The following is a 22,120-nucleotide window of genomic DNA, read 5'->3' as shown; positions in this document are numbered from 1 at the left end:
ACATCAAAGGTTATTTGTTGTCTTTTTATGGTTCTTAGAATGTTTTTCAGCATATCTTAAGAACATCAACAAGTTCCAATACAGTTTATTTTAGACAAGCAAATTTTACACTAAGTCAGATTTTAGAACCACTTCTGAAAAATTGAGGCGAGTGTTTTCTTAAAAGATTTGCAAAACGTTGAATTTGGGATCTTATCAAGGCTGAATAGGAATACCTGAAGGGAAGGTGCAGAGGAGGTGCAGACAGGCACTTCTGAGCAGTGCCCCGTGACACGACCAGAGGCAATGGGCACAGACTGAACACGGGAGGTGTCCTCTGAACATCTACAGAGCACTGTAACAGGTCAGATTGTGAAATTTCCTTCCTCAGAGATATTCAAAAGCCATGTGGACATGGTCCTGGGAAAACAGCTCTAGGTGGCCCTGCTTGAGTAGGGGGTTTGGACAAGGTAACCTGCAGAGATCCCTTCCAACCTCAACCGTTCTGTGAGTTTAGATTTGTGATAGATGAGAACTGCAAAACAGTCCTAGCATGACACTTTCAGACTCTGCAGTTATAGTTAGACATTGAAATGTGATCAGCTCTATGGAAAATAACAGGTTTTAGTTGCTTTTTACAATACAAAAAGTAGATATTTGCAGTGCAAAGTGGTGTGTGCCACACTGGAGTATTGCTGTTAAATATAATGCTTGCAAAGACTGTAATGAAGGCTGTGGAGGATTCAGCTGGGTAGTTCCATTGTGGTGACACTGCTGGGGGCCAGCAAGACAATTCCCAGTTGTGACTTGTCCTTTTTGCAGTTCCACTGAATTCTGTTAGGGCTTGTGCTTCTCATATTCTAATACTGTATTTCAAAACAAATGTTTCTTGTGCTTTTTGGGCTTGCTCTAGTGAGTTAAGATTAAAAAAATCCAAAACCTGAATAGTGTTACCAAAATCTTTTGCAATTCTGAATTTTTCAAGTGCTTATCAAACCACAACAATATGTCTCATAAGAAGATGACTCCAGACCAGTTTGTATGAATAGATGTAAGCAAAATTTGTATTTCCTGCTGGTTTACAAGATCCCAGTACTCTGTTACTGTGATTCAGCTATTAAAATAAAGCTCAAAATGCTAGCAGACAAAACCAGAAATTGAAAGTAAATTCTTCACATTACTTTGTGTGCTACCTAGATTTTTATTTTCCTCTCATGTAGATTTCACAGCATTGTAATAACAAGCTCAGAGATCATCGGTAAAGATACTCCAAGAAAGCAGACTTAATTGTTAGAGGCTGGTGATTTTTCCCGTTATTCACATACTCAAAACTCATATGTCCTGCAGAGTAATGTTCACATCATGCAAAATTGCTGTGTAACATCAAAGCATTTGTTGCACTAATTGACTGCAGTGGCTCACCCAAAGTAGCTGTACCTCAGCAATTATGAAATGACTGTTTAAATCAGCAGGGGTCTTTGAGGTTTAATTAATGACCTTCATTAATGTTTAGTGAGATGAAATACAAAGTATTACAATACATTATTATTAAAGGCCTGATCTGTTAGCTTGCATTAAGATGATTTTTTTCCCCCGTGCAAGTACACTATGAAACATCAAATGGAAAGATATTATTGAATACTTCTTACCAGGAGCTTCTTTGACTTGTGCTGTCCTAATATTTCTTTTTATATGATACTGAATGGATCGTTCCAGACCTACTTATCCTCCCACTAATAAAAATTCAGGAACACAGTTCACTTCTGCTCCATTCTCTACTAAATATGAGTTAAAAATACTACTTCTCAGAAAGGGTTTAAAAGTTCTGATGTAGGATTGCCTATATCCCAACTAACTGGCATGTACATTTTTGTAAGAATTTTTCATATAACAAACCATATACTGCAACATATGTAAATAAATTACTTGTGTTGCCCTCAGATTTATCTTTGCATCGTTTTTACTACCTTGACCCTTTTGAAAGTTCAGAATGATCAGTATCTTGCTTGTCTTCTGGCCATTCCCATACATGCTTACACTGATTCTCTTACCCCTGACCCTCTTTTTATTATTCCTAAATAAGCATTAATTTTACCCCACTTTAAAAATTTGAAATCTGAGCAACAGCAGAACATGTATATTGACCAGATGCCAGATCAAGCAGGACTTTATCTTTAGTAGGTGCAGGCTTTGTTGACTCCTAGTTATTTTCTGCATATATATAAGCATGTCTTAGATTTAAGAAATTGGAAGTCCTCAAGCAAAATTAATGAAATTTTCTTTCACTAATAATCTCTGATAGAGTCAGTAGCCAGGAGATGTGAAAGCTACATGTATAAAAAACATGCCAGATGTACTGATGGCTTAGTTTTTGTAAACCTAATTTTTTTAGCAGATAAAATAAGTCACTATTTCATTTATTATACACCAGTCCCCATCCATGAAGGTGCAACTTCTCTTGCTTAGAAAATACTGATAGTAACAGGGGAAACCTCTCAGCCACCTGGAGCCTCACCTGTTACTGTAAACTGTGGGGCAGAGAGTTTTTAATAATAGCCTAGGAAGACTGAGTCAGATGTATATTGAGCCAGTTCAGATGCTCCTAAGTGATAAAACTTTGGCACTTTAGGCTGCATTTCTGGTTAAGGTCCTCTTATGTTTAAGAATTAGTAATAAGTCAACAGTCAATATCAGTGTGACCGTTGAAATAAATGGGTATGAAAGTTGTGTACACATGCTCAGAGCTAGGGCTTGACCCTGAAATTTTATTAGTTGCAGAGTGAGACTTAAAAAATTATTTTTCTAGATTAATTACATGCTCACAACAGAAAATGTGGTCAAGTTTATTATCATTCTCTAACTTTAAGTACTTGGAGAAAAAACCTAACGTGGAGAAACTCAGTGTGATTATGGCACTGTATTTCTGCTGTGCTTTGTTTTTAGGTTCCTTGTATAAAAGAGGAACAAGGATTTTCAATTATGAGTTTAGCATATTTGGCTTTGGTGATTAACATGAAGTAGCATCAGATGTAAATGCAGTTCATTTAGGTAGTTACAGGTTGTCTGTTTGCCTGTGCTGTATAACTGGTAAGGTTCTCTGTGAAGCGTGTTTCTCAATTTTGGAAATAATTTTTTGATGTATTTTTATTTGAGATATTAGAAAGCTAATAAACAGACCAAGATTATGCCCTCCTTCAGCCTGAATGTGCTCCGATTGGGATAATCATGTTAATAGAATTCTTATTTTTGCTGAATCCTGTCTTTACCCTCTAAAACAACAGATAAGTAAGTTGCTCTTATGGAAATGTGGCAGCGGCACTTAGAAATCTAATTATCTAAATTTCTGGCATTCTCACTGATGGCCTTGGTCATTGTTATATCATAGATAATTTCCCTTTTGTAATGCTTGCTTTCTCTAACTTTATATATTTTTATACCTTCTATTTTTCTCATCTCCTTCCTCATTATTCATCTTAAATATAAGTTGTAAATTTAGTAGTGGGAGGATCTCAATAACTTTTCACTTGCATATCTGAAGTCACTATTCATCATAGACAAAATTAAATAAACATAATCCATCTGCCTTTATGACTACAAAAAAAGGAAATCTATAGCAGTAAATCTTTTTTTTTTGGTTCTGCATCATAGAAACAGAAATGTTTGTTTCACCTAAAGTGAAAAATCAAAAATCAAAGCTCAGGGGTTTTTTTTGTTTTTTATTTTTCCTATGTCCATTTGTAGTATTGAACTTTGATTTCACTCCTACTTTTTAAAAGATTATTTTTAAACCCAGACCTATTTGGGAGCAGATGAAATGGAGGATATTATCATGCAGTACTTTGGTAAATAGTACAACTTATCCTTGTTCCTCAAAACTTGTTCCATATCTTCCTATTTCCCATTTATTAGATTTTGTCCAGCTGATTTTTTTTGTTTGTGTATATATAGTTGTGTCAATTTTATATGCATTTTGATTGTAATGCAGAGACCAGTTTTTGTTTGAAAGCCTTTGATGCAGTTAGAAGAGCTAACTGAAGAGACATGCTGAAAATTCAAAGTTGCAAGTGGAATGTATTAATTGATTACAAAGACTTTAAGATCAGTAATCATCAACAGTAGCGAATAACACTGGCATTTTGTGCTGTGCTTCTGATCTGAAATGTAAAAATTGCTTCTAGCCAGGAAAAGGAGATTGTGCTTAGTGACTCTTTTTGAGTGGTTACAGACAAATTAAAGTAAACTGATGTTTCTTGTCTTTTTAATTGAAAGCCTCATACTTTGAGGTCTGAATGGCGACAGAAGGAAGCTGAGGCACTCACACATGCCTCTGTGTACAAATCTTCTTTGTTACAAGCATAAGTGATCCTTCCAGTGTGCATTGCACACAGGGTGCTTCCCTGCCTCCACTCCCCTTGGCACCTAATGCCCAAGGACACACGGTGAAGCAAAGCCTTGGATTAGAACCTGCCCTCTGGAAAGCTGCAGCCCCTGCTGATTTTAACACTCAGCAGATTTGGATGGTCATGTCAGGAGGAGCTTATTCCAGCCTTTACTGTAATCTGACTAACTTCATTTTCACTCCCAGAAGTGCATTTCATTTTTTCCTTCTTCCTTTCATGCTGCTGGGAGTAGCCCAAAGGAGATATGTTGCACTGCTGTCAGCCATAAGAGCAGCAGCTGAGGCAAATGCTATGTAGTTGTGCGTTGTTTAGAAAAAGGGATGGGTGAGCAGCACCAGCTATTCTTGCTGTAAGAGTTAACAATTACACAGCTTGTAGAGAAATACCTTTGAGAAATTAGGTCCTGTTATTGCTTTGACATTGAATACAGCATTGGCATTGTTTATCTGTTGTTATTTTCACAACTCTGGAATGTTTCTAAACCTTAGGGATTTTTGAGCTCTGTGAAATAGATGTTACTGTATGATGTCTGGACATTAATATTTATAGTTTTGAGTTGTTTCCAGCAGAAAGTTATAATTAAAATCTAACAAGACCCCAAGGGTGCGTTTATGTATTTCAGGATAACTAGTCTGACAGTTCCTTGCTATGGAAGAGGCTGAACTTGTTGCTCCCCATCTATTCTCTCAGTTTTTGCCCATGCACTGGCTCTGTTTCTTCTCCAGCAGCACAGAAACTTGATTCCAGTTCCTTATAATGGCAGATTTTTTTTGTTGTTGTTAGTTTGTCTGCTTAGTTGGATCTGCATGTTGGGTTGGTTTACTGTGCAGTCAGATCAAGGGTGACAGAGCTGATTCAAGTGGGAGTATGTGACCAAGAACAGAGGGGAGAAATAGGGGTAGCAAGATCTACTCATTGTGTGCCAGCAGTCAATTAGATCAGCTCAGTCTTACTGTGTAATTATGTCCCAAGAGGGACATGTCTCATTTCTTAAAATGGAATTAGGTAGTATAGGCTCAGTTTGAGACAATGGTGTATTTTGTGATGTGCCTTCAGAAGATGGGTATCATGTGCTGTGTGGCATATAGAAGGGGTCTTAAGCTTTATCATAAGATTATGGTCCCTTGTTAACTCTGATAGCCACCCTCTTGAGAAGCCTGTTCATGTCTCAGCTCTGTACCTTGTTCTCTTGCGGGGGCGTAGCTGTGGGGATTTGTTCTCTAGGTGATACTGGGGAATTGTTCAGATAATCACGCGGTGGATTACCGCAGAAAAATCTGTCGTGCGTCGTTTGACTATGCAGGATGTAGCATTTGTCTTAAATCTCAATGTTTCTCTTCTCATTATTTTCATGAGAAAAGAAGGAACACAGCCTGCAAGGAAAGAGTTGGGGAGGATTGTTGAACAGTTATGCATGATGTTGTTAAACCCCTTTCTTGTGTGAAATAAATTAGCTATAAACTTGCCAGTTTTTTTTCACTTACAACCACATTTTTCATCAGTTGCGTGTGTTCCAGGGTTATTTTCAAATTTGAAAGAAATCTCCTGAGTTGCAGAAAGACAAAGTGGTATAGGATTACTCCTGCAGGTGAGGCAGCTTTTAAAAATACTGTGCATGGCCTCAACATTGCTGTGTGTAACCTACATAAATCAGCTTTCTGTCATGTTCATCATCGTTCCAACATCAATCAAGATTGAGTACCGCTCGTATGAGGCACACCTATAAAATAGGAAAGAAGAGATATTCCTTGCCTTAATGAGGGACAAAAGACAGGGAGGAATCCTGATATATAAAGCAGCTTCTGTGAGTATAGCAAAATGTCTAATTTTTTTACCTAGTGGTTCCATTGGCAGAAACTAGCTAGGCAAAGCAGGAAGTTGGATCAGTGTTGGGACCCCACAGCCATTGAGTATAATTTCATGTTCAAAGAGAAATGCAGGAGAGCAGCATGGTAAGGACTGTTGGTTTTTTGTCATACATAGTATCTTCTCAAGCTGTTTTGGATTGTATTTTTTATGTTCTCATTAAAATAAAAAAAAATTTAAAAAATCCTTCACTTCTTCAGACATAAAAGCTTTTTTTATGGTGTTGGAATCCACTTTTCTTCTGGTTTCTTTTGTGTAGCATTTTTGTTTTTCTTGTCCTTCATTCTCATCAGGTGTCCCAAAGTACAGTGTTTAACTGCTAACCTTAGTATTATTTAACCTTAGTATTATTACAGTTTTTTCCTTTTAATGTTGTGCTTTTTTTTTTTAACAACTTCAGTTGAAACAGTTCTTCAGCAATACCAGAGCTGATTGCTGAGAAAGGATTGTGCTCAAGGCTTGGAATTACGTGCATGGAAGGATAACAAAAGTCAGCTGCCTTTCTAGAAGATAGTTCATTTAAGACTTAGAGTGACTGACTCCCCAAGAGAATTTCCTTTTTCTGAAGAAGCATGTTGCTTGTATTGTCTAGCAGCCTACTGTCTATAAGCTTGCAGTCTGTGATTGCAGCAGCTCACAGCAGTTCCATGTTGAGATTCAGGACAGCCACACAGCTTCACCAAGGTTCCTGCCTGACTAACCCAGTGGCCTTCTATGGGAAAGTGATTCCATCAGTGAAAAAGGGAAGGGTTACAGATGTCATTTGTCTGGGCTTCTGTAAAGCCTTTGATATGGGCCCCTACAACTTCCTTCTTTCTAAACTGGACAGAGATGGATTTCATGAACAGGCCTCTAGATGGATAAGAAATTATTTGGATGGTCACTTCCAGAGGGTAGGGGTATAAATGGCTCAGAGTCTTGATGGAGATAAGTGACAAGTGGTGTCCCTCAGGGGTCCATATTGAGACTGGTGTTATTTAATATCTTCATTAATGACATAGGTGAAAGGATTGAGTGATGCTTGGCAAATCTGTAGATGACACCAAGCTGAGAGGTGCTGTTGACACTCCTGAAGGAGAGGATACCATCCAGAGGGGCCTGGACAAGCTCCAGTCGTGAGCCCATGGGAATCTCATGATGTTTAACAAGACCAAGTGCCATGGGATATTGGTGGATGAGAAGCTGGACATGACCTGGCCATGTGCACTTGCAGCCAGGAAAGCCAAACATGTCCTGGGCTGCATCTGAAGCAGGGTGGGCAGCAGGGCCAGGGAGGGATTCTGTCCCTGTGCTCTGGAGGAGCAGAATGCTGTCCTTCCCCAGCACAGGAAGGACACTGACCTGTTGGAGCAAGTCCAGCAGAGGGACACCAAGATGAGCACCTCTCCTATGGGGAAAGGCTGAGAGAGTTGGGTTTGTTCAGCCTGGAAAAGAGGTTTTGAGGTGATGTAATTGTTGCCTTCCAGTACCTGAAAGGAGCCTTCAAGAAGGATGGAGAAAGACTATTTATAAGGGTGCATAGTGACAGGATGAGGGGGAAAGGCTTCAAATGGAGAGGAGGTTTAGATTAGATTCTGGAAGAAATTCTTTACTGTGGTGGTGGTGAGGCACTGGAACAGAATGCCCATCAGATAAGCTGTAGATGCCCCATGCCTGAAAGTGTTCAGGGCCAGGTTGGATGGGACTTTGAGCAACCTGTGTAGTGAAAGGTGTCTTTGCCCAAGAGCTAGATGATCTTTAAAGTCTTTGAACCTAAACTATTCTGTGATTTTGCCTTATTTTTGCAAAGTGTATAATGACTGTGTTTGCTTTATAAGGATTCTTACGAATTGTAGAATTGTACTAAGTCTCTAAGAACATCAATCTACTGTTTCCCTCTCTCTAGTAACATGGGTTAGTTTGGAATAACAGTACTAATTAAAATTCTGCTTGCCACTTTTACCATTACCTTCCAATCTCACAAAAACTTAAGCAAACTCATATGTAACAAAAAGGCTTTACTTTCTTTACAGCTCCAAAATGGCGTGGGTGTCCTCATAGGAACTTTAGAAGTGTTCTCTTATCATAGCTGGAACCTATACATCTTGTATGCTAAGTGCTTGTTGTGGTTTTTAGGACCAAACTGCTTCTGTTGTGGTGAAAGGCACATTGCCTGTGAAAGCATCTTGAAACTTCACAAGTGGGGAAGAGGGAGAGGACGGAAGGGGAAATATTTCTGAAGGTTTGCTAAGTGCTACAATTTATCTAGGTAATGATGATTTCCTGCCTGATGGTTAGAATGTTGTGATGAAATATTTGTGTTCTGGTAAGAGTTTTAACATTGCATTTAATGAGGCTTTGGAACTGGGAGTAAATAGTGAGAATTTGTGCATTTATGCTGATGAGAATCATTATCTTCATAGCTGGAAGGCGCATCTTGCTGTGTGAAATTCTAGAGGAGGAAGGGTAGAAAGGTTGGAAAAATGTTGAGTCTCAGTAAAAGTATTGTTCTCTAACATCCACTTTAGAATAGTTGTATACTGCATAGATCATAATGCTAGCAGGAGAATGTTATCTCAGAGATCTGTATCTTAGATACTGAGCAGCAGATTTTGTACAGGTGTCCTCTTCATGGTCCTCTAAGGAAGCCTTGTTACCACACTCACTGCTGCCTGTTTTTTCACGTGGTACAAGATTACAGCTATTCAGTTGTTGCATCAGGAGCTCATGGCAGCTCTGTATTCACCAAAACCTCCTCTTCAGCTTCATATCTTCTTCTGTGTCTCTTCCCCATCATACAATAATCACTTATATTCCAGTATTTGGTGTGCCAGCAGCTGTTGGCAAAGTAGGAATGTGACATAGTTTCAGTGGGATTTTTACTGTATCTAGACAATGGCCATCATCATTTGTAGGTCTGCTGTGGGTCAGGTGCAATTAGTATAGTGCCATCTCTGATGATAGCATCTCTGATAATCCCCTGCTGGGAATTCCAATTTAGCACCTTGTGATATGCATAAAATAATCTTTTACTGTTTGTGATTCATTTATAACTCTCAACTTTCCTTTGCCTTCTGTGGCATAGGATTGCATGCTCCTTGTATTTAGGTACTGCTTCGTTTATAGCAGGGCATAAAACCAACTCCTCCAGAGCAAAGACAAGCTTTTGCCCAACCCTACTCACTCAGGTTCAGGAAACTGTGTCAATACATTGGAGCTTTGCAGGAGATTAATAATTAAGCTGTGGGTGAGGTTGATTTATGTCCCCTTGCTTTGCCAGAGGAAGCTGATTTCATGTAAAAATAATACTTTAATAATGTATTCTGTTACTGTCTTAATTCTGAGAGCTAAACTAGTTATCACACTGAATTTTGTTAGTATCTCTTCCACAACATCACCTTGCCTTTTCAGCTATCCAGACATGTATTTTTGACTTTTAGTTAGGAGAATTGGAAGTGGCAAGGGAATTGAATTCCTTATCCTAAAGCAAGGTTTTCACAATCACCTCTATTAGCAAACCTGATTTAAATTGTTGTTAGCCTTTTATTAATGGAAGCATAGGTAATGCTTCTTTACATCTGCCTTAAGAGAGACTGGCAGCAGCTTTGGGAAGAGATTTACAGGGCTTAGCTATGGGAAATAGATGAGGGGGAATTTAGTATGGCATAGACTGGGGAACAAGGTATTAAGGTAAAGATGGCAGCCAGGCTCACATAAGAGAACAATATTGGTGTTATTGGAGAACTGCCTGCTACATTTGCATTGTTTTCTGTACTTTTAAAAAAATCTTTATAGAATAAATAATAATAGTTGTTTGTGTATCTTGAAAATTATAATTGCATTTTGTCTTAATATGAATTTTGTATTTTTTTCTTGTTTTGTCTTTTACCACTAAGAAAATGTCTGAGCAAACACTATGTTATAGTAGGCATCAGCATGACCTCTTAAGCAATGGATGACTGAGGCACCACTTTGGTCATAGTGTACTGCCAGGTGTCACACTACTTCTTCTAGATCTTAGAATTCACAAAAGGCACATTTTACTTATGTGTAAATGTAATTGTGAGTTATTATGAGGGCTTGGGCTGGTGAATTCAGCATTTATAGCATTTGGAAGTTTACAGGTAGGTCCTTTGACAGCTATTTGTTTGTTAGTTTTGGTTTTTGGTTAGTTGGAAATTTCTGATGACAATACCAAGAAGCTCAATTAAAGAAGCCTGGAAGTAAACAAACAAACAAACCCCAAAAACAACCCAAAAAAACCCACCGCAGGTTAAAAAACCCCCCACTTGTCTAAAAATCCCAGTGTCAGTCTGTTGGTAAATTTAGGTGACTAGAGAATGGAAAAGTACAAAGCCGTGGCTAATTCCAAGTTCTGCACCTGCTAGATAGTGTGTCCTTGGGCCTAGCTGTAGTAGGATAACAAATAGTGAAAGAGACATGAGAAAAGAGAGATGTAACCCCTGAGGAATGAGGAAGAGTTCATGGTATAGTTTAACCAATAGATTGTTTGGCTTACAGAATATTCATAAGTTTATTATTTGCTGTATAAGTGTTTGATGTTTTCTTCAATAAACTGGACCTGTGATGAACCAGCTGGTGTCCTGGTCCCCTTCCTACGACATCAGTGTACACTGAAATGAGTTCTGGTGTCTATCTGAACTGATAAAATCTTGATCAGCTTGAGCCTATGTCTTTATGAATAGAGATTACTGTGGTGTGCTGTGTATTGTTGGGCAAAATATTTTGTTCTTAGTCAAACAAGTGAGGACTAAGAAAAAAAGCTGATATATTACAGAATTTATGACATTTGAAAGCTTAAAAAAAGTGAAAACTTTCTTTTATCACTTTTGAAAATGGAAAACTTCTCAGTACCCGCCTCTTGCTCTTCTTATTCTGATCAGTGCAGTAAATACTCGTGGGGCTGTTGCTCTGCAAGCTGCTTGTGAAGAAACTACCTAGTGATGACAAATTAGCAGAAGATATTTTCTTTATACAATGTTTCCAAAGTTTCATTACCAAGGACTGCTCTGTGATATACCTGAAAAAAATACATAAAAACAAAATACGAGTGTTTGTTGGGTTTCTTGTTGCTTTTTAGATGCATTTACAATCTGTTAATAATGTATTTTAGGTTTGGTTTAGATGTGTAGGAGAGATTGGTAATCAATAGAATGTATATTTAGAAATTACTAGTTACAAAGGAAGGTACTGTGAACTTTTTTAGCTAATCATCCTTGCTTTGTTTTTGTACAAACATGTTTTCCTCTGGTAGTTCATAGACTGAAATAAACTTCAAGTTAAATGTGTGTAAAAGTTGCTTTTTTTTCCACTTGCTACTGTAGAAGTTTTCCTGGAGTCTGGACATAGAACAATAATTTGACTAGGACATTTCTATTTAACCACTGGAAACACAAAGTCACTAATACACAAATTTAACTTAACAGCTGAATTACAGTAAAGAGGAGTGGCATGCAGCATTGGGAGACCTAAATGACAATACAATAGGCTTAGTATGGAAAGTGTCTTAATTACTTGTTCATAAATTTCTGTGCTATGAACACAGTTTGAATACTTCATTTATCACCAAATTAATTGATTCCTCTGTTTCTCTGCTGCAGGAACTCATTATACAATGACAAATGGAGGAAATATCAACAGTTCAACACATCTACTGGACCTTCTGGATGAGCCAATTCCTGGAGTAGGAACATACGATGACTTCCATACCATTGACTGGGTTCGAGAGAAGTGCAAAGACAGAGAAAGGCACAGACGGGTACTTGAGATTAATAAAACTTTTTTGGTTGCATGTTGGAGTTAAGGTCTGATTTAGTAACACATACAAATATATGCATGTCCTTTAAATATGTACATAGTTACATCAGCTAAAACTACTTGAATACTGTTTAAAAAGCACTGCTTAGTTGGATACCTGCAGTCTTGCAGCATTATTATAACTTGAAAAAGAAGCAGTAATTTAATAGAGAGGGAATAGGTCCCTGTCACCCAAATACCTTTTTTAAAGTTCTGCATTTTTTTCATCCTAGTATATTTAAGGCTATTTTTCAGTGTAGATGTAATTGTAATAGTACAATAGTGGTTTTGGTGGTACTGGTGCAGAAAAGTGAAGCATGATGTATATTGCTTTTGTACTGACAAAAGTGTCTCTGCCACTGCAGCTAAGTGTGCAGAGTAAATAAGGATAAAATAAGAATAGCAACTTTTTCAGTACAATAATAGTTGTCTAGAAGTACTTTAGGGTAATTATCCAGGTTTTTATTTTATTTTACTTATATGTGTTTTTTAGTCTAAACATAAAGATGTTTATATTTGAAGTAGAAGTTTTGGAATTTGAATCATATGAAATAGCTTATTATTAGTATGCTAACAGTTCAATTGAAGTTCAAAAATATTTAATGTATAGGAGGGAGATAATATTACAATTAACAGTTTAGGTGTATGCCACAGAAGGTATTTATTTATCCTAATAATGTATTTCCTGGATTTTAGTTCTTTAAATTAAGCAAATATATGTTTCTCTGTCAGTTGCTTGATGTCTGAATAATGAAGCTGATTTATCTGTGTGAAGCACTAAATACAAGCAGAACACTTGTGGTTTCAAGATAGTTTATTTGCTTGCATCATGCAATTTTGTATGTCATACTTCCTTTAGTTTCATTATTCATATTACTGAAATACATACAACTTTACATACTGATTTCTCTTTGCAGATTAACAGCAAGAAGAAAGAATCAGCATGGGAGATGACAAAAAGTTTGTACGATGCATGGTCAGGATGGTTGGTAGTCACGTTAACTGGTTTGGCATCAGGTAAATGAAAACACAAAGGATTCTTTTCTTATTTGTCAGCAAGTATAGTTGTTGTGTTTTTCCTTTGTTCTCCACCAACCCAGCTAAGAGCTGGTTCAATCTACTACAACAGTTCCATAAGGGAAGAAAAAAGTTGACTATCTCAATTGACAAGCTTCACCGTTTTGAGTTGAGGGTTTACTGATCAGATGGGAACCAAAATCCTCACTGAATTTAGAGAGAATTTCTCAAGTGTTTTTGAACTTCCACCTACTAAAGTATCAATGTTCTTTAATCCTGTGATTGAGATTTATGTTTTCCCTTTCTGTAAAATTTTGGATTTTACCTGTAGCATTTCTTGTGGAAGTGTTGATTGTAAAAGTAGGTCTGGTACCTGTGTAGTTTTGGCAAGCACACTTCCCTGTAAAGCATGTGTTTATGGACTAGTGAATTTTAGCAATATGTTTATGTTGTACCTTTACAGAGGTTCTTCCACAGTAAATATTGACTTTAACAGGTAGAGTCTGTTGACTTATACTTCAATTCTCTCTTTCATTCTTAATGTATTTTAGAAAGGATTTTACAGCTAAAACCATCCAATGGTTTGTGGCCCAGTGGTCAGGCAGTGCTGCTGCTTTTTCTGTTAGTATAGTCTGAAGTGACTAAAACTTGCAGTAAGGAACAGTCACAAACTTTGTGCCCAGTTTTTCAAAATAAGTACTTCAAATAGACATTTAGACATTTTAGATTTAATGTTAGCAAAGTTAGTTGTGGAGTAAGGCTATGCTTATTAAAAAGCATGGTTACAGTATAATTACTGCTTAGGTATATACATAAACAGTTTCACAAATCACATATAAATTAATATATATGCAAAGTTTGTAGCATGTTTATATACTTCTGGATGCACAAACCAGGAGTGTGTAATCTGTATAATCACTGGAAATTGTTTATGATGATTTCAGTGGGAACATGCAGTGTAGTGTTTTCAACCCCTTAAGCTGCTGTTTATTAAAATTCCTTTATTCTGTTTCTGAGTAACAAAGTGAGCAAATTCTGGTCTTGCACACTGGTATGTTTTTCAGTCTCAGCTGCCTTCTCTTCTATGTCTAGTGGATCTTAAATGGTACAATCTTGAGTTCAGTCACAAGGAGATCTTATGTTTACCTGTTTTAATAATTTGGTTGAAATTCTGTTCTACTGAAGTACTGCTTTTGACTTGACAACACATAGACTAGAATCCTTTTCCACCTTTTAGACAGGTGAATCCCATCTCTTTCCAGCAGGCTTGATGCTGTATAACTGCTTCATCACAAAGAAGTAACAGTTCACTTTCTACTCTTAACTCCTTGGTTTCAGTGGACTGTTGGAGAACTGTGGTATACAGAAAAAAAAGGCAAAAAAAATCTCATGTAACTTGGGAAATATACAAAGTACTTAATTCTTCAGCAAATATTAGTCTTACCATAACAAAAAATAGGATATAATCCTGGAAATCAGTAGTATATTAAATATTCATTTAATTAAGTTAATACCTAATGCTTCAGTTAATACGAGCACATCCCTTCATTTTAGCCATGTGTGTTATTTCTGTTTACCAGAACATTAATACAAAACTGTTTCTACAACAGGGGCATTGGCAGGATTAATTGACATAGCTGCTGACTGGATGACTGACTTGAAGGAAGGCATTTGCCTTAGTGCTTTGTGGTTTAACCATGAGCAGTGTTGTTGGGGTTCAAATGAGACCACATTTGAAGAGAGAGATAAATGTCCACAGTGGAAAACATGGGCAGAGCTAATAATCGGGCAAGCAGAAGTGAGTATTCTTTGATGGTCTTGTTCAACAGCTTGGCTGAGTAGGGAAAAAAAATAATGGTCTTAAGGTTAGGATTCTAAACATGAATTTAGATTCTACTGTCTGTGCCATTTTTCAGCATTTGAATTGATTACTAGATTATAGTGTAATAAATGTGTATTTCGTGAATTGCAAGGGAGCTTGGAGTATTGCAAATGTAAGGAAGTTATGAGAATATAGAGCTGTTGATAGCACAAGAATTTCTATTCCTGATAATAGCTGTATGTAAATATCCATCTATGGTATTCTCTGATAACTAAGAATAGATTTGCTTGATTTTTTTCTATCACATTTTTTAAATAAGGAAGATTTACTCAATATTCACTAGATTTTAGCAGCTGTTAGCTATTAAAAATATACCTGTTCAATGCTTATTTTTTCTTTTCAAGAGGAAGTGTTAGAACACTTTCTACCTTTTATAAGTCTGTGCTAATGTGCAAGTGTCGTGGCTTCATGCTTTTCAAACAAAACTCTCTCTTGGCAATAATTACTGTGCCTCAAAATATGTGTATTCATGTACTTGCAGCAGAAGTACTTCTGGATTATTTTAAGTAGTGATTTTGCTCTTATGTCAAACCTATTTTCTGACATTTTGTGTTTGCTTTTAGGGTCCAGGTTCATACATAATGAACTACATCATGTACATTTTCTGGGCTTTGAGCTTTGCCTTCTTAGCAGTTTCTCTGGTGAAGGTATTTGCTCCCTACGCCTGTGGCTCAGGGATACCTGAGGTGAGGTCTAACTAATATATATATATATATATATATATATATATAAAAATATAAAATAGGTGTTTCATATTAATGTGTAGATTACTGCTGCCTTAATGAGTCAGGGGAAAGGCAAGAGGAAGCACCCTGTGTCTTTGAAGAAATATAGTAATACAATATTCAAACTGCAAACATGGTAATTTTGCTAATTGTTTCTGAGAAAATACCCCAAACTTTAAAGAATCGCCTGAGTTAGTAGATTTTGCTTCTGTTGGGACCACTTTTTAAGGACCCCTTTGGATTAGTATGCTTCTGAAAAATGATTTCAAACCTCCCCTTGTCCAAACCCTCCCTGTGGTGATAAGAGAGCAGTGATACATTGACACAATTTTGATAGAGCAATCATCTTTTGTTGCAATGCCTTCAGCTGCCTTAACTAGCACAAACCAATGAACAGTCACAATATGAAATGTGTTGTATCCTCAAAAACTCACTGTTTACAGTTGCTGTCTGCTACTATCCACAAAATGGGAGAGAAAAATCCAAATTCAAATCAGTCTGGTCAGTCTCACTTCTTCAGTTTTTTTGTAAATATTTTTTATCTACCTCTGTTTAAGCCTGGAGTAGTTCTGTGCCATTGTTCCAGAAGAAATTTCATCTTAAATTGGTTTTCAAATCTAGCTGTGTTTACTTTCCAGACACAGCTGCCCAGTGTTTAATGTACATCCTATTTATGGACATGTTGTGATATGGTAGCTGTATATTATTTACTCTGCATGGGCATATTTTCCAGGCTTATAATATAGCATTTTTAAGCACAGTAATACCTTTGGCAAGTGACAGATTTTTCTGGTGGACATAGGCTGATCTTTTCCATCTTTATGTGAAGAAATCTACTGTTGATTTTTATGTAGTGATGGTAAAACACAAAGAGAAAACAGGGGTGATATTGGTGCAAGTTTGGATATTGCTACAATAGATTGATCTTGAGTATGGTTTTTGCAGATTTATTTTTCCTTTAGAAATTTTCTGCCTTTTTACATAATTTACATCATAAACTGATTCATCCAATCTTAAGAAGCTGCTGCAGATTAATTTTCTACTAAATGTAATTTGTACTGTAGTTGTATGTTATTACCCAGTGTTTTAGAGTAAGTTGCCAATGAAAAGCTTATGGCAAGCAGATAGACCTAGTGTGGCAGTCTGAATGATACATGTTTTAAAGTGTGACAGAGTTAGTTGTTTGAAACGGCTGGCTTTGAAGTTCTGCAGCTAAAATTAAAGGATTAATTATTTTCTGAAAATTGAAGAATGCAGTAACAGATACATTTTTTTATTTCTTCCAGATAAAAACTATTTTGAGCGGCTTCATCATCAGAGGTTACTTGGGGAAGTGGACTTTGATGATAAAAACAATTACTTTAGTCTTGGCTGTTGCATCAGGTTTAAGTTTAGGAAAAGAGGGTCCTTTGGTACATGTTGCCTGCTGCTGTGGGAATATTTTTTCCTACCTCTTTCCAAAATACAGTACAAATGAAGCTAAAAAAAGAGAGGTAAGTTCTTGAAAAATCATTTCTAGAATATATTGAATATTGGTGCATTTACATTGATCTTTGTTCTCTTGGACAATGTTTAGTGATTATCAATTGTTATTTATTATGTTTAAAACAATGTATTATCCCCAGCATTCTGACAGGTAAATAATTTCTATGGCAGAGTCAGTTTGGTCTCCACTCCGGAATGGTCTCCCCTTCAGAGACCATTTGGTTTTATTTAAATTCTTTCTGTGCTTGTCTCTAAACTTTGGTAAGTGATGGGTGTCTTCAGTGGTGAGGGCAGCGGAGTATCTGAACCCATGAACAAAGTGTTCCTGGTGACAGCAGTGTTCTGTGCCCTGCTTCAGTTCGCTGTTGTCAACGAGTGTGGTGGGTTAGACTTAGTGCCGGCCAAGCAGTTCTCTCACCCCTCTGAGTTGGCAGGACAGCAGGAGAGTGTAAGATGAAAAGCTCAGAGGTCAAGATGAGGACTGGGAGATTGCTCACCAGTTACCATTACAGACCAGACCTGAGGAAAGTTCCTTGACTGCCAACAGTAGACTGGCGAGAAATGAAAACAAAGCTAAATGTATCTTGCCCCCACTGTCCCTTCTAGAAAGGCTCAGTTTCACTCCTAACTCATCTATCCCAAAGTGGCACAAGGGAATACTGTGTCTCTGCTGCTCCTTCTTCTTGATACTCATTCTCTGCTCCAGGGTGGGCCCCCACCCATGGGAGACAGTCCTTCACAAATATCTTCAGCATGGGTCCTTTCTGCAGGGTACAGCCATTCAGGGCTGCCCAGCCTCGTTCACCCACACCCTGCAGTGCTTGCAAGAAACCTGCTCCTGCTTGGGCTCCTGCTCACAGCCCATGGCTCTTGCCAGGAGCTTGCCAGGGCTGCAGGGTGAAGATCTGCTCTGCCATGCATCTGCTCTGCCCTGTCATGAGCAAACTTGGCTTGTAGCTATAGTGAGATTTTGTTGTTCATGTTTACAACATCGACTGTGACAAACCCCTCACCTTTATTGTTTTCCAGGTGTTGTCAGCTGCCTCAGCAGCCGGAGTTTCTGTAGCCTTTGGTGCCCCAATTGGTGGAGTCCTTTTCAGTCTGGAGGAGGTATGTCAAGAGATGGCATTGAAGAATAAATGTTTGAAAAAATCTCTCTTACTTTAAATAATTTCTGACTCCTTTAAGCAATGGAGTCTTTCCTAAGAAGGAAATTATTTTTTGACCCATATTTCAAAGCCAAGAGTCCTGTTACCAGCAAACTCCTGAAGATACATTTTTTTTAAATGAATGTCAGCCTTACTTTATTCTCAGTTATTTTATTCTGGAAAAGGCCCAAGTCTGTTAATAACTACAGTTTACATACAGATAAAGACACAGCAGCTTTTCAGTCTAGGAGTTTATTCTGGAAAAAAAAATATGGGGCTCTTAATTTTTGAAAAAGGCTTTCAAGACTTATTGGACAGTTTTGTAAAGCAAGTTTTTAGCCAATACTTAAAGCTTCAGACACTAAACACAATTATATGATAATCAACAAAAATATGATAATTTTTAAAAGGGTAAATATACTGTAAAACTTACCTCCTAAGCTAGGAAATTCTCTTCTCCAAAAAATGTTTTATGCTAAATTAGTTTTAATTGTAATTTTCAAAATATGTAATAATGTTATTTCTATCATTGGTATTTTTAAAGACAATTAAAGCACTAAAAATCTCTGAATTGAAAAGTAGGGAATATATTTCTTTCATGTGTAATTTTGTTATGTTGTTAGGGTATTTTGAGGACTTCCTCGGTTGCCAGAAAATGAAGAAAACTGTCTTAAAATTCAAATCAGGCTATGTGGGGCTTAAAAAATGAAATTGCATGTTCTGTTTTGAGGCTTTTTAATTTTTTTTTTTGTTAGTTTTAATCATACATCTTAAAAATAACACATAAACCTTTCAATAGAGGTTGAAAGGAGATGAAAATATTAGCAGGAAATCTGAGAGTACAGTAGTACACACTGGTTCTCATGAAGGCTAGTAAGAGACACAAAGCAGAACAGCTTTTTTAGCTTATACCATGTGAGCAGCAGTATTCTAACACATGCAGAAGCCTTTAATTGAATCACTAATAATTCTCATGTATTGTCTTTTGCAGGTCAGTTACTATTTCCCACTGAAAACTTTATGGAGATCATTTTTTGCTGCTTTAGTAGCTGCATTTGTTCTAAGGTCCATCAATCCTTTTGGTAATAGCCGCCTAGTCCTTTTTTATGTGGAATATCACACTCCTTGGTACCTTTTTGAACTGCTTCCTTTTATTCTTCTGGGAGTATTTGGTGGGCTCTGGGGAGCATTTTTCATCCGAGCAAATATTGCATGGTGTCGTCGACGCAAATCTACAAAATTTGGGAAGTATCCTGTCCTGGAGGTTATTATTGTTGCAGCAATAACAGCTGTGATTGCATTTCCTAATCCATACACAAGGCTAAACACCAGTGAGCTTATTAAGGAGCTCTTCACAGACTGTGGGCCATTGGAATCCTCCTCGCTGTGTGACTACAGAAATGATATGAACGCAAGCAAAATTGTAGATGATATTCCTGACCGCCCAGCAGGCACTGGAGTCTATTCAGCTATATGGCAGTTGTGTTTAGCACTCATATTTAAAATTATCATGACAGTCTTCACTTTTGGTATCAAGGTAAGTGTGAATGCAGTAGCTCTCTTATCTGCTGTCATCATATAATTATTGCCTTTCTCATTTCCCATCTCTCAAGGCTGGAAGCTTTGTTTATTTTTTTATGTTATTTCTTTTAAAAAGAGGTCTTTTTCCTTTTAGTTAGTAAGGAAGTCCTGTAGCAAACAGTAATAACTTTAATTAAATTCAGAATAATCCTTTGTTCAGCTGAATAGAAATGTGCTAAATGCAGTAGGGAGCAGTAACTGTGTGGATGGATGTCTGTTTGTATGGGCCTGATTCAGCAATAACGGATGATTCTAAAATTTCCAAGAGCAAAGTTTGAGCATAACCACTCAGATTCCCTAGTCTTCCTGTTACTTGGAAGAACAGACTGTACCCTTTACACTACTCATTGGTGGTAATTCTTATATCCACTCTCCTCATTGTTCACATAAATCTAATTACTACAGATGTTAAAAGGAGACCATGTTGATTTCTTCTGCTGTATTTTCCAGTACTGCATCCTGTGATGAGAAAGTGGGTTTTGTTCATGTGACTGTAAAGAAAATTTCATCTCCATTACAAGCAGAATCATTTTTGTTTTTCCCAGTTGTTTGATAAATCTGTGTTGGGGGTGGCTTCAGCTTCTCCCCAGTCTGTGGCTGTTTTCTGAGTGATAATGTGTAACTGTCACGCCTTCATCATTTTCTGTCTTGTCAGGCTCCCTTCACTTTTTTTGCAAGTACGTCATAATCAAATGTGCCTTAATAAAAACTTCCTGTAGAATGTTCACTAAGCAAGATTTGTGTTTCAATTTGCCTTAACTTTTCAGTATAAGTTGCTGTTCCATGTAACAGTGTGCATAAGAAAACACTTCCTTTCTATAAGGGTGTTTGATCGTTGGAATATGCTGTGCAGAGAACAGCCTTGGAAGTACTCAGACCTTGACTGGTTGCAAGCCCAAGCAACTTGCTGAGGTGACCCTGCTTGAGCAGGGGCAGACAGTCTGGGGCAGTCATCTTCAACCTCAACTATTCTGTAACTGACAGAACAGTAACATCATGTTGTGTTTCTCATGTTTCGATATTTTAGATGATGTTGCAGGTTGTTATTTGAAGTTATGTTCTGTATGTTGGTTGGTGGGTGAGAGGAATCTCAAGAGTGTGTGTTTCAAAAGCTAGTCTTCCTTAGGTCCATAATTCAGGCACTGTTGTGTGATGTGACCACTTCAGTCTGTTTAGTTTTGTATTCACTTACTGGGTTTCATTTATATCTGGGACATTACTTTACCATTCACATGTTTATGTGCATCTGGCTCTGACATGGGGTTACCACCACAAGGTCACACTGCATACTGGATAGAATTCACTGCTTTACAGAATGGCAGAGCTTATACTTCATTTGAGTTTGGTTCATTTTCTCAGAATTTCAGCATGTGGAAATATTTTTGTGAAGCTGTGACAATATATTTATTACTCTGCCAATAGGCAAGGAGTTATGTTGCTGTCATTGATGGAGCTGGGCTATGTTAATTTCTTGGATGCTTTAAAGCATGTGGTTAGTTACAATGTCAGCCAGGATCTGGAGAAGTTGATGTTACTTTAATGATATTTATTTGGTTTAGGCTTTATCTCTATAAAATAAGTAAATTCAAAATAGAAGGGGAAAAAAAAAAGAGAAGAAATAGTATTACACTGTCATTTAAATAATTATAAGAGATCCTCTGGGCTCTCCAGGTCCGTTTTTATTCCTGGAGCTGTAGCCATCTGCAAACACACATCTTCCCCACAGGAACTGCTTTCCTGTGAGGTGAGCAAAGCTACCCAGCTGCTGCCAGTGAGGCAAAGGGATTCCTGCTGCTAGTACTGCTGTGGAGATGCATTACTGGGAGGCTGATATGGCAGCATTTTCTTTGTTTTGTTTTGTTTTTTTCTTTCATGCTTTTGCGTCTATACGGTACTGCTTTTTATCAGTAGACTCATTACTGTGTCTAAATGCTGATCAACAGGTGGGAAGCAGTTACAGTTTTGCCTCAGAAAATGACTGGGACACACTGGCAGTATGGTGGCAGATCCACCAAAGAGGTGGATCCTAATCCTTGCTTCTTCCAAAGATGACACAGAACAAATCTTTTCCTCTGGAGTGTAATTTGAGCTTGTCCCAGAGAAGGAAGCTGAGAAGAGGAAAAACGTAGCTGTTTTCCCTTGCTACTTCTCTGGGAAGATTCCTCTCCCCTTTGTGATTTGTGATTCACAGGCTTATGCAAACAAATGGACCTGTAAAATCATAATTACAGTTAGACTTGT

General features: G+C 37.4%; 1 protein-coding gene across 4 annotated transcripts in view; it reads left to right on the top strand.

Annotated features, from left to right (window-relative positions):
• The window catches only part of CLCN3 (chloride voltage-gated channel 3), a 59,113-nt gene that overhangs the window by 24,287 nt on the left and 12,706 nt on the right, over nucleotides 1–22,120 (top strand). For all 4 annotated transcript variants that reach the window (XM_063156228.1, XM_063156226.1, XM_063156227.1 and 1 more), the window contains 7 exons: nucleotides 11,846–12,003; nucleotides 12,959–13,058; nucleotides 14,669–14,856; nucleotides 15,504–15,626; nucleotides 16,952–17,158; nucleotides 18,180–18,260; nucleotides 19,290–19,835. In XM_063156228.1, coding sequence (XP_063012298.1) covers nucleotides 11,846–12,003; nucleotides 12,959–13,058; nucleotides 14,669–14,856; nucleotides 15,504–15,626; nucleotides 16,952–17,158; nucleotides 18,180–18,260; nucleotides 19,290–19,835 — 1,403 coding nt within the window. The remainder of the gene's footprint in view (nucleotides 1–11,845; nucleotides 12,004–12,958; nucleotides 13,059–14,668; nucleotides 14,857–15,503; nucleotides 15,627–16,951; nucleotides 17,159–18,179; nucleotides 18,261–19,289; nucleotides 19,836–22,120) is intronic.

Source organism: Melospiza melodia, chromosome 5 (assembly GCF_035770615.1).
Source record: "Melospiza melodia melodia isolate bMelMel2 chromosome 5, bMelMel2.pri, whole genome shotgun sequence".
In the NCBI taxonomy this organism is placed as follows: Eukaryota; Metazoa; Chordata; class Aves; order Passeriformes; family Passerellidae; genus Melospiza; species Melospiza melodia.
Note: the sequence above shows the minus strand (reverse complement) of the source record. Positions and strands in the feature narration are given on the sequence as shown.